At 43.6% G+C, this 13663-nt stretch overlaps 1 protein-coding gene across 2 annotated transcripts in view; it reads right to left on the reverse strand.

Moving 5' to 3' along the window:
- Positions 1-13319, reverse strand: part of LOC124047612 (putative protein MSS51 homolog, mitochondrial) — a 14595-nt gene extending 1276 nt beyond the window's left edge. For both annotated transcript variants that reach the window (XM_046367935.1, XM_046367934.1), the window contains exons 1-5: positions 13119-13319; positions 5592-5759; positions 5012-5161; positions 2357-2481; positions 1441-2004 (exon numbers count right to left, since the gene is read on the reverse strand). In XM_046367935.1, the coding sequence (XP_046223891.1) occupies positions 1441-2004; positions 2357-2481; positions 5012-5161; positions 5592-5749 (997 nt within the window). In that variant the 5' untranslated portion in view covers positions 5750-5759; positions 13119-13319. The remainder of the gene's footprint in view (positions 1-1440; positions 2005-2356; positions 2482-5011; positions 5162-5591; positions 5760-13118) is intronic.
- Between the last annotated feature and the right edge of the window lie 344 nt (positions 13320-13663).

Raw genomic sequence — 13663 nt, forward strand, 5'->3', positions numbered from 1 at the left:
CACCTAAGAAGGAGAGGATTTGTGGGTGAATAATGCATGTTATGAAATGTACACCCAAGGTTACAATTTAAATGGCGCTAAAACATTTAACGCGGACTAAGCCGTGTTTATCCCTCGAGGAGATAAGGTGACAGAGAGACACACCATCATGACTGTTAAGGGTCGCAATTACCACCGGCTACAGGGCCGGCCGCCATTTTGAATGTGGGACAAAGATTCTAAATATACCCTAATTATAACTTATCTGGATTCATTATACTCCTGCTATGAGGGTAGTTGAACATTGTAACGAGGAGAAAAGGCAGTGTAAGATAGCTTTCAAATAGTTGGACTTGCATGTGTTTTATTTGGGTTTTATATGGCGTCTCTGCTTCAGGCTCTATCGTTGCTGTGAAGATGTCACCAATTACTCCTCCATCAGCTGTCTCTGATGAGTTTCCAGTTGGAGAGTCAAACATTTTTGGCGTGTAACCATTCTGGATTGTTTGAAACGTTGTAGAGATTAGCCCGTTTCAACCAGAGGAGGTACTAGTCTGTATCAGTGAGTCAGGTTACTGTTACAGATAAAATAAGTGCATGTTTTGAAGTTGGATGCGTCACTGTTGTCAATGCACTGTAAACAGCTTTACTTGGACCAACCTTGACATGTGGCATCGGAATGAAAACACTTTATTACCTCCACCCTCTAAGTAGATCTCAGCTTTCATTAGTATCTACAGAGACGGGGCTTGATTATGGGATAGGGTTTCCTGGGTTTGGATGGTAAAAAGGACACTGCCAGGGGTGTTAACGGTTTAAAAATATATATTGAACCTTTTAGACAGTTAAGAACAAATTCTTATTTACAGTGATGGCCTACCAGGGAACAGTGGGTTAACTGCAGGGGCAGAACGACAGATTTTTACCTTGTCAGCTCGGGGATTCGATCCAGCAACCTTTTGGTTACTGGCCCAACGCTCTAACCACTAGGCTACCTGCCACCCCAAGTTGTGGGCTGCCTGTTAGGTAAACTCCAGAGTCCAGCAATCAGGTGCCAGGTCCGGTCCAGCTGTCGCAATGAATCACCAAGATACCCAGTAAAAGTCTGGCCTAAACACATCTTTCTAATTTAGTGAGTAACTCTCCTCCTCCCCCGTCATCCTGGCTCTGAAGCAGACTATTTCCCTCTCAAAGACAGCTGACCACTTGTGTTTGACTCTGCTTAATCTCTCAGGACAGACTGTTACCAGATGGCCAGGACACACGCGAGATTTGGTTCTGGGTGACGAGATTAGACCCTTAAAATACCTTGAAGTGGCAAATCTGGCAATAACACATTTCAAACAAAAACAGACTTCTCAGAACTCTGAAGAGGGCATTCAACTCATTATGCCAACTACCATTCTTTCAACCCTAACCCTATTTTAATTAGGACTGAATTTAAAACAAGGAAATGTTTACCTGGGTGAAATCCAACCACCAGATCTGGCTTAGCTGCTTTCTCTGTCTCCACCATATCCTCATAGAACTGGTGGTAGAGGCCCTTATAGGCACTGATGAAGGTCTTCGTCTTGGGGCCAAAATTTGTCAGAGGGGGCCTCATGATTGGCCCGTCCACCACCTCTGGCCCCACCATCACCACCTCCAGACCCTTGTGTCCAGGAAACATTTGGTCCAGTTCCTCAAAGTCTGTCAATCGGGCTCCCATCGTCTCATTTAGGCTGGCCCCTGCTAGATGGATGGTGAGTGGTTTGAAGTAAGGATCTAGGCCAAAGAGTCTTATCGCCATGCCAACAGAAAGGGCCCGAGACAGGAACTCGCTCTCAACTCGCCATACAGACTCTCTCAGGTCAGCATCTTCTGGTCGTGGCCTAGAGACATTTTTCCAAAGCGCTCCCATATTTGTGCTAGACAAGATGGCGTCCAGACGGGGGGTTAGGTCGCCTTGCATGGCAAGCCAGTTGTCCCAGCCCTTCACCTCTGCTGCTGGCAGGGACCACTTCTCTGTGGTGAATGGGAGATCTCCTGATTGGGTGGCAAAGAGAAGTAGTATGAAAAATGGATCCGTGATGACTGTTTGTCGTTGTTTAGCAGCACAGAAAACCTAGTTATACTGTGGAATATCATACAAAACAATTATGATTTAAAAAAATAAAAATAAAATGGTCCTAATATGGAACCTTGTTGTACACCATTTAAAAGTTGCAGACACTGTGAACTAGGATTTTTTTGTATTTCAATATTGTATTGCAATGAACTGATATATGCATTGGTTGCACTTCCAAAAAGCTGAGTGTGTGGGATTATAAATACAAAAGAAATGGTCAAGCAATGTGTTACAAGATAACCTCTCTCCCACACCTTTCTAACGTCTCACCTGTAAACATAAGCCACTCCACCAGCCGATCAACTGCCACTAGACGCAGCTTCTTACAGAACATCTTATGCGTCGGCCAGTCCTTCTTCTGACACTCCTTTGTGCAGTAGTATACATTCAGACACCTGCGTGTGTGTGAGAAAAGTGGAAAGTAGGGCAAAGAGGAGGATGACATTTATGTTGAACATGTAAATAGAGTTCATCTTTGGAATCCCATCGCAGGCTTGCTTCTTGTGAGATTAGTGGTCTATTTGTCTTGGTATATCAATAGCAGCCATATCACATTGGTGTGTAGAGTCATGCCACGGCCAGGTTCAAACTCTGACCTTAGCCATCAACAGAGGCATTTGACACATTTAAGACCGTTGGAGTCTGTCCTGTTTTAAAGAGCAGCCGGTATTAAATAGCTGGGGTTAAGGACAGAATCTAGTTGGAAATTTACTGCTGATTATACGACCAGGGTTCTTGTGCCTGGCCGCATGGTTTAGGTGGTAGAGATAATGCTGTCGGCGGGGTGGATGCCTGGCTACTCTCTGAAATCATAATACCCTAACCCAGCATCCACCACTTTAAGCCCCAGACTTGGTTACATTTAGGGTTTACATGTATTCAATTATCAGTCGCCATTGACAGAGCCACTTTCAAATTCTCTCAGTGCTGATGAGGTGATCCAGACTGGACAAAGTAGCTTATCCACTTTCTGGGCAGCGAGTCTCTGAATTAACGGTAGTGAAGTGTTATCAAACTAATGTCTAGTGCAAAGGTTACAAAACTTTCCTTTAGTCTGTGAACTATACCTTAAGCTATTGACATTCATTTTTGAAATACCAAATTCTGACAAAAGCGGTCTTTCCAGTCATAAGTCACAACCCACCAGTGAAGAAGTTTCTCCAAGGGTTTATAGGTGATAATCCTATATGCCAAAGACCCTGCCACCCATCGTTAACATTGCAATAATGTCAACAGCTCTGTCTTGTGTCCCCAGGAAATGCTTGTACTTTCCTCCTGAGCCTCAAAAATGTCCCTCTGGCGCATCAGACAGGCTCAATCAAATGCTCAAAGTGTTTGAAAGAAATCTAATGTTATTTGAACCCACGTTTGATCTATACGGCTTGTGTATTAACTTTGAACAAGTCACAGCTATGACGCTTTCTGGCTGGAATGGAACTGAATGACGAAAGTCTGTCATGGAGAAGTTTGTTTTTGTAGCTTAGAAATTGCTCACCACGACGGTCAATAATAGACTCTTATATGGAAACATGACAGCGTTGACATGTCATTAGAAACCGCAGGTTTCTTCTCCAACTGGACAAAGTCACAGAGTCGCCGAGAGCTGAGAGAGTCAGAACGCCTGGCTAAATTTGCCCTTGGCTAGGACCCAGTGAGTCTGCCGTTCTGTCTGCACCGAACTATCCTCAATGAGCTGCACATGAATGTGTGGTGTGGACGGCACTGGTCAACCTGCTTATCACACGACAGCTATTAGGGAATAGATCAAAATACCTTCCCGTCTGCGTTGCGACATTGCTGACCATAGAATGATGTCATGTTGCATCGAGGGGTTGGCAGGCAAATGTGAAAGTTACCTTCTCTATTTTTTTCGATAAGCAAATAGTTAGAAACGTTCTGTATACACTGAGTGTACAAAACATTTGGAACACCTTCCTAATATTAAGTTGCACCTCCTTTTGTGTGGTGCCAGGACAACAACCTCTCCCTCAACGTGATCGAGACAAAGGAGATGATTGTTGACTACAGGAAAAGGAGGACCGAGCACGCCCCCCCCCCCCCCCATTCTCATCGACGGGGCTGTGGTGGAGCAGGTTGAGAGTTTCAAGTTCCTTGGTTTCCACATCACCAACAAACTAACATGGCCAAGACAGCAGTGAAGAGGGCACGACAAAACCTATTCCCCCTCACGAGACTGAAAATATTTGGCATGGGATCCTCTATACCAGGCGGTGTCAGAGGAAGGCCCTAATAATTGTCAAAGATTCCAGCCACCCTAGTCATAGACTTTTCTCTCTGCTACAGCAAGGCAAGCGGTACCGGAGCTCCAAGTCTAGGTCCAAGAAGCTTCTAAACAGCTTCTAACCCCAAGCCATAAGACTCCTGAACATCTAATCAAATGGCTACCCAGACTATTGCATTGCTGCCCCCCCTCCTCTTTTACACTGCTGCTACTCTCCGTTTATTATCAATGCATAGTCACTTTAATAACTCCACCTACATGTACATATTACCTCAATTACCTCGACTAACCGGTGCCCCCACAAATTAACTCTGTACGGGTACCGCCTGTATATAGCCTCGCTATTGTTATTTTACTGCTGCTCTTTAATTATTTGTTACTTTTATTTCTTATTTTTGTAGGTATTTTTCTTAAAACTGCATTGTTGGTTAAGGGCTTGTAAGTAAGCATTTCACTGTAAGGTCTACACCTGTTTGATTTGGCCCTTAGAACAGCCTCAATTTTTTGGGGCATGGATAACAAGGTGTGGAAAGTAATGAAGCAATGAAACTGTACGAGTAAACATTTATCAACTGTAATAACCATCATGGAATGGGTTTATGTTATGGTGAATAACCCTACTAACGCTACTTTGTGGTCACATTTCATTCATTGACCTGCAACTCCTCAATGTTTTGACTCACTTCACACAACGCTTGAGTGTCTGGCCCTCTGACAGGTGCTCTGGAAGCCTGTTGCAGCTGGCACAGAATTTAAACGTCTCCTCCATTTTCTGGAACATGTCCTTGTAGTTACGGAACGCCCCTCCCTTAGGCTTTCCTTCAATAGCTGCCCTGGGGTGAGAGAGACACACAAACTGCTTCCACACAAAGAATAATAATCAAATAGTACGTTGTTTATTGATTTAAAATCGTGTAACCAGAAAATATTACAGGCTTGGTATTATTTATTTAACTAGGCAAGTCAGTTAAGAACAAATTCTTATTTTCAGTGACAGCCTAGGAACAGTGGGTTAACTGCCTGTTCAGGGACCGAATGACAGATTTGTACCTTGTCAGCTCGGGGATTTGAACTTGCAACCTTTCGGTAACTAGTCCAATGCTCTAACCACTAGGCTACGCTGATATGATGGCCTTAAGTGTCAAAGTAGCTTTTAAAATGTAGTGACAGCATGTACATGTTTGGGGTTGGTGGAATGGGGCTATTGGTTTGGTGCTTGCTCGGTAATTGAGTTTGTCAGATTACATGTCAGCCTATATTTACCTGTATTCCCCATAATCCTTCATGTTGAGTTTGTTGAGAATGACCTTGGACAGGCCAGGGACGTTGGAGTCCAGAGAGTAGAAGCCAATGCGGTCTGAGAACACGCCGTCTATTCCTGGAGCAAAGGATTCTGGGAGAGCTGGGATTTGTCCAGACATTTTGATGTGTCTGAATGTTGTTACAAGGGGAGACAGACAGACACAGAGACACAGAGACACAGAGACACAGAGACACAGAGACACACAGACACACAGACACAGAGACACACAGACAGACACACAGACACACAGACAGACAGACAGACAGACAGACAGACAGACAGACAGACAGACAGAGAGACAGACAGAGACACAGACAGACACAGAGACACAGAGACACAGAGACAGACAGACAGACAGACAGACAGACAGACAGACAGACAGACAGACAGACAGACAGACAGACAGACAGACAGACAGACAGACAGACAGACAGACAGACAGACAGACAGACAGACAGACAGACAGACAGACAGACAGACAGACAGACAGACAGACAGACAGACAGACAGACAGACAGACAGACAGAGCTGATGATCAATCAACTGCAACTCTGCGGCTTCGTCAAGACACTTGGTCAACCAAAATATGTCCTATAGATAGCTCGTCTATGGTATGTTTTAGAACTGGCACACCATGGTGACTTACAAGGACAATTCTATTTGCCAGACAATTGTCTACAGCAGTAAATATTCCTAGCATGTGGCCCAAGCCACAGAGGTTCAGGAAGTCACTTTATACTTGATTGACAGGCATAACCCAGACACTCTTGGGGTAAATAATGGGACACTGTTATGCCCCAAGAGCCCAGATTGACAATGACAAGGAGCAGAGATAGTAATGCGATCTCAGACAGACAAACAATTGGGGAGGGTGGGGTGGGGTAGTGGGATAGCGGGGAGGTCAGAAGGACAGACCACTAGGATATCCCACTTTCTAAAAAAATAAAATATATTCAGTCACAGATCAAAATGTATAACACATCCACTAGGAAGTCATAACCTTACTTTATGTCGACTAATCTCACTCAATTCAGAATGATTAAAGGAATTAAGTTTGACTTAGAAGTGCACATGTATTATTTCACACAGTTTTTTACTTAAACATATCGCTACACCCACAACATCTGCTAAATATGTGACCAATAAAATTGGGTTTGATTTGCATGATTCTACTTGTGTTATTACATCGCCAACAAACAAAATTGACATCCTATGATGGGTAAAACATTGAAAATGTATAGTTTAATTAAGTTAAGAAACATTCCTCGAAATGAAAGCCAGACATTAGATGAGTATTCGGATTATATTTTATTGTGGTGTTTTAAACGGGTGTTTCTGTAGATTAGAGGAACTGCTGAACACTGTTGGTTTAGACTTTTCTGGATAAAATACTGCCTCCTAGTAGTACTGCCTCTTATTGGAACCCTCACAGATTCCAAGGTAGAAGTCCTAATTTGGGCAGCAGGTGGTTTAGCAGTCACTGTATGTCTGTCTGTTCAATACAAAATACAAAAGAGAGACAGACTCGCAGGTCCCTTGGTGCATCACACCACGGATCGCTTCACGTAGCCAGCCAGTACAGTGCCTTTGAGCCGGTGCTTGGTAGAGTCATAAACCCCCCGTCTAGAGCAATTGGAGGAGAGCTTGGCACAGATCTCGCTGTGTTTCTCCAGGCGACTAGGATCAAAGCACCGGCCACAGTGCTCACACTGCTTCAGCTTGGAGTTGGCTGCACTCATCCCAAATCGACGTTTCAGCACCACCTGAATGAATGTTATCAGATGGGCCAAATAATGGGTAAGATATACAATATGTACAAAACAGATGAGGCTGGTGGGAGGAGCTATAGGAGGATGGGCTCAATGAAATGGCTGTAATGGAATGAAGGGACCGGTATCACACAAATCCATCATATGGAAACCACGTTTGATTCTGATCAATTCATTTAATTCCAGCCATTACAACGAGCCTATCATCCTATTACTCCTCCCATCAGCCTCCTCTGATACAAACGCACCTGATCACCAACACTACACTAGATCAGCAGTTAGCATGGCTTTGGAATGTCAGGTTACTTTACCTGTCTGTCCTCCTTTTTCTTTTCCATGTTCAAACCCTTCTTGACCTCCTTTGGCTTGCTCACAGCGTATCTCTTGGCTGTCTGCTTTGGCTCACTTGCCACACTGCTTTCTTCTCCATTTCTCCTCACCTCTTTACTCCTTTCTTCCTCTTCTTCATTATCTCTTATCATCTCCCATAGGTCAGAATCCACCTTCATCAGGCAGATCTCCTGGATGAACTTCTCCACCTTTTTTCTCAACCGTTCTTTTGCCTTTTTCTCCTCCAAAGCCTGAGCATCCATCTTGGCCCCACTCTTCATCAGTTTCAGTTCTTGGGTGACACTGATCAGCTTGGCCTTCATATATGCCATCACCTGCTCAGCCTCTGAGTTAAAGACGTCCCATACCATCTCATCGGGGCATGGTGGTAGATCCTGTACAGTTAGGGCCTGAGTCTTGAACTGAACATGTTTCTTCACAACCTGCCTTCTGTACATCGAAGCAGCAGGACGAGGGCTGCCCTCTGGTCTTTGTGGCTGGAATGGCTTCTTGGCATCATTGTTTGACACAGTGACTCTGGCTCTAATGGGAGGCAGTGGCATCTTGGCGACCATATTGGCTCCATGGACTGCCTTCAATGGCTTGGCGCTGTGGAGGTAGATGTCTTTCACCACGCAGGTTTGATCCCTCTTGGTCCGGATGGGTTGCAGTGGCTTCCGGATGGGAGGAACAGTAGCCTTCCCTGACTGCTGAGATGTTGGAGCTACATGCAGTCCTTGACTCTTCCCATTGCAGATGGACCTCTTTTTCTGCAGTACTGGGATTCTGGAGGGAGGATGTGGTTTCTTTTCCACAGCCTTCAAACTGGCAAGTTGCTGCAGAGCACCCTTCCTTTCTTCAGTCAACTCCAGTACTGGGATTCTGGAGGTGTTAAAACTGTTTTGTTTGAGCGCTGGAAGCTTCTCAGTGGCCTTGGGTTGAGATGGCAGGGCAGGCTGAATGGAGTTGCTACTGGCAGCTCCAAGCTTCCCTGTTAAAGCATTATCTTCCTGTAGTGGCTGCAATAATCTCCTCATCATCAAGGAGATTGACAGTGTCCTTCTTCTAACCTGGTTCTGCAACTAAGTTTTTGTCTAGTAGCACTTTCTATATTTTATGGTGATCTACTGTGTTAACTATATCTCAGGATGAATCTGCTAGCTTGCCTTGGACACTAGTGTTCTATTTTCAGCAATCAGGCGGCAGAATGTTCAAACAGAACATTTAGAATTTATTGATCAGTTGTGACATCATACTTGGTTCACATATAATGAGACTTCTAGAATCTCAAACACTTAAGTGGATGTGACATCATAATAGACCATAATATACTGCCCAAAATGGTGAATGTGACCTACCTGTGTTGAACTGCTTGCCCTCATCTCATATTTAAATAAGTCCCTTTTCTTTGAGGGGAAACATATTATTGTACTCTCTGAACTGTCAATTTAAAAGACAATTTGCCAATTTATTCATTACTAAATGTAACTAACATTAGATAGTTAATCCTGAGATTCTTACCTTTGCCTCGGCAGTCTCATCATGGCGTTTGTAGTTCTTTATGATAGCCACATTAGCATTTTTGGGGTCTAAATACAGGCAAATATATTGGTGTCACCTTGTCCTACAGAGATTTATAGGGTTATCGAAAAGTCACACAAGGGTAAACCTACATGAAACACATCCCTTATTTTAAGTGTTTCTAAAATCCCCTATGGGGAGAAATGAATGGTGAACAAACAGTTGGAAGCATTTCCTTATTTGACCGCTATGTTTTATGGGTATTATGATTCATAATGTGGTACCAGAGTGGCGCAGCGGTCTAAGGCACTGCATCTCAGTGCAAGAGGCATCACTACAGTCCCTGGTTCAAATCCAGGCTGTATCACATACAGCCATGATTGGGAGTCCCATAGGGCAGCGCACAATTGGCCCAGCGTCGTCCGGGTTAGGCCGTCATTGTAAATAATAATTTGTTCTTAACTGACATGCCTAGTTAAATAAAGGTTACATAAAATAGACACCTTCCGGCCCCTTCCCCATACCAATCTTCCTCCACTGTTGCCGGCAATACACTAAAGTCACTGACACACGAATGTAAGCTGAAAAGGGGTAACAGGGTCTCCCTTATCTTATTCTGGCCTGATGCCCTGATGTCAGAGTCTCCCTAACAGGATGGTAAAACCCTGCTAACGGAAACCCTGGAGAAATAGAGCTCCATTTGTGAAGATCAGGAGCTACGTCAGAAATGAGGCGACCAGCCTGTTGCCCTCCACGCCAAATCCTGACTGCTACAGCGAATCAATCCCCTCATGGCCACCTACGTGTGTATCGTCCCACTGCGTGTGTATTGTCAGTATCAACACACAGGGTCTATTGACAGTCTGTAGCCTCCACCTGCGAGGGTTTACATGACTGTAAATTAACAGGTTGTACAACAACCTATATACTAAATATAGACAGGGATTTACACAGGGAAATATAGGGATTGCAAAAATACCAGTCTCAACGTCAACAGTGAACAGGCGACTCCGGGATGTTGGCCTCCTAGGCCGAGTTGCAAAGAAAAATCCATATCTCAGACTGGCCAATAAAAATAAAAGATTAAGATGGACAAAAGAAAACAGACACTGGACAGAGGAACTCTGCCTAGAAGGCCAGCATCCCGGAGTCTCCTCTTCACTGTTGACGTTGAGACTGGTGTTTTGCGGGTACTATTTAATGATGCTGCCAGTTCAGGACTTGTGAGGCGTCTGTTTCTCAAACTAGACACTCTAATGTACTTGTCCTTTTGCTCAGTTGTGCACCACGGCCTCCCACTCCTCTTTCTATTCTGGTTAGAGCCAGTATACGTTGCTCTGTGAAGGGAGTAGTACACAGCGTTGTACCAGATCTTCAGTTTCTTGGCAATTTCTCACATGGAATATCCTTCAAGAATAGACTGACGAGTTTCAGAAGAAAGTTACTTGTTTCTGGCGATTTTAAGCCTGTAATCGAACCCACAAATGCTGATGCTCCAGATACTCAACTAGTCTAAAGAAGGCCAGTTTGATTGCTTCTTTAATCAACACAACAGTTTTCAGCTGTGCTAACATAATTGCAAAAGGGTTTTCTAATGATCAATTATCCTTTTAAAATGATAACCTTGGATCAGCTAACACAATGTGCCATTGGAACACAGGAGTGATGGTTGCTGATAATGGGTCTCTTACTTACTTACTGACTTTATTGTCCCTATGGGGAAATTTTGTTGCAGTGACATGTACACATTTAAAGTGCCGTTTAAATACAAAACAAAATCGACAATACAACTTTCATGACAGTTACATACCAATAAAACTGAATTATTATTATTATTTTTTTTAAATGACTAGCCTGCTGGCCTTCCTGAGTCGATAGGAACATTAGCCCGAGCTATTTAGGAGGGATATATCACACCTGGCACAAATGATTGTCTAGTTCTGTGTTTCCTGCTGATGGTTGCCCTATACCTGCGCCCAGAGGGGAGTAGTTCAAAGTCCAGAAACGGGGTGGCTTGGGTCTAAAATGATTTTGTGAGCCTTGCGGAGGGCCCTGACCTTAAAGATCTCATCCAGGCCTGTTTGTTTGACTCCATGTACCTTGCTTGCTGTGGTGATAATCCTTCTCAGCATATTTCTCTGGCTGACAGTGGCATTGCCAAACCAACAAACAATACAAAACGTTTAAATGACTCTCAATGAAAGATTTGTACAAACAGAGTCAGTATAGTACAGTCTACATGAAAAGATCCCAGCTTTTAGCGAAAGAACAGTCTCTGTTGGCTCTTTTTGTAGATCAAGTCTGTACATTTACTCCACTGAAGCTTATTGTCCAAGAGGACACACAGATATTTATATTCCTCTACAATCTCTATGATCTGTCCTCTGATAGATGTTGCAGAGGTAGGTGTTGTACGCTTCCTGAAGTCTATGCACACCTCTTTGGTCGTGTTGGTATTGAGGACCAAGTGTGATTCCTCACACCACTCTACAAAGTCATCTAGGACCGGGCTATGATGTTCCTCATCATTATGTAACAGGCTGATCAAGGCAGTGTCATCCGCGAACTTAACGAGGTGTCTGTCAGGATGGGAACTAGTATAACTATTAGTGTACAAGATGTACAGGAGTGGGGACAAAACACATCCCTGAGGAGAGCCTGTGTTGGTATTGCGTATGTCTGACACGTGGGGACCTATTTTGACTCGCTGTGAGCGTCGGCTCAGGAAGTCCAGCAGCCACAAAACCAGCCCCCCATCTAAGGAGAAGTCCCGAATGAGTCTCTGTGCCAGAATGTAGGGCTGGATTGTGTTAAAGGTAGAAGAAAAACAGAACCCTAACATGGGATTTGGCACCCCTAGATGTCTATAGACCATGTTAAGGAGGGTAAGAATGGCATCATCAACTCCTCTGCTAGGCTGATAGGCAAACTGAAATGGGTCGAGACGCCTCCGTATGTAGATATTCCATAAGAAATACGCTGTTTCCAGCTACAATATTCATTTACAACATTAACAATGTATACAAGGTATTTCTGATCAATTTGATGTTATTTTAATGGACAAAAAAATAATAATTTTGTTTCAAAAACAAGTGACCCCAAACTTTTGAACGGTAGTGTACATTGTAAACATACATTTCTCTCTTCGAAGAGAGTGTGATATGAGGCTCGTAGGAGCTTGGTGAACAGGGAGAGGCTAAAAACCCAGAGACACTGGATGTCTTGAAACTCTTATCCTTGAAAAGGCTGTCTCCAAAAGCACTACAGAAATGCTCCAAAGATAAAATGACCTTTGCAGACAAATTCCTAACATTTTCTGGCATACACATATACACACTGACTATACTGTGTAGGTTTGTGGAACTTTAAAATTGTAAAGAGGTACAGAAGTTCCATACTGGAACTGTACGGAAAGTTTCCAAGAAAAGTGTGAAAGTGGACATTTCTCTTTGTCACAGAAATATTGCATATTGTATGTGCAAGGCATAAAAATGCATTTTATAATATTCTTTTCATACATTTTCCAGACAGAAAAAAAAAAGTTTTATTCAAGGGTCCAAATTGAAAGAACTGCAGTATATCAGTATGTTTCATATCTAAATGGCACAAGGAGGGCAAAGCATAGAACTAATAGATTTCCCATCAGTGGAAAAGTTTAAATTCTCTATGTTTCTGACCAAGAAGTCAATCACTCAGTGCACCATACAGTCAACATTCACTACAGACAGCTTGTATATTCTAAATCATTATAAATCACTACATCACTATACCGAACCACTACACAGACAAATTTCAGCAACACCGGTAAACATGTAAACTCGTTTTTCTATTGACTCACACAGGTAAACCAAAATAACTTCACAATACCTTGTCAGGCCCGGTTCAAGGGAATGTGGTCTAGACTTTTCCAGATTCTTGGTTCTTCACTGGGTCTCTCTTTCTAGTCCCTTCCTCACTCCAGACTGCCTGGTGAGGGATGGTGAGGGTGATTGACAACTCCCCAGGTTGGGTAGTGGTTGTGCAATGCAGTGAAAACCTATTCCTCTCTGAGCTGGGGGCCAAGGCAAAGTGCTGATGCCTGAGCTCTGGACGATTCCTGGCACACGAGGTTGAGGGGCAGATTCGGGAGGTGGGGGGACAAAGGGAGGGGATGAGGGGATGGAGGAGAGAGGGGTAGAGGTTAAGTGATAAACAGTGACGAGGGTTAATAATAATAATATATTTATTTTATATAGCGCTTTTCCATTACAAGTAGAATCTCAAAGTTGCTTTAAAAAACCAAAAGAAGGTTAAGTGAAATACAGGCTGAAATGGGTAGATGGCAGGGGGGTTGTTGAGGGGTTAGTTGGTTCAGGAAGGGGTTCTGGGGGATTTCACAGGGAGTCTGACATATGCTTCTTGATTATCAAGGC

This window comes from Oncorhynchus gorbuscha, linkage group LG11 (genome assembly GCF_021184085.1).
Source record: "Oncorhynchus gorbuscha isolate QuinsamMale2020 ecotype Even-year linkage group LG11, OgorEven_v1.0, whole genome shotgun sequence".
Taxonomy (NCBI): Eukaryota; Metazoa; Chordata; class Actinopteri; order Salmoniformes; family Salmonidae; genus Oncorhynchus; species Oncorhynchus gorbuscha.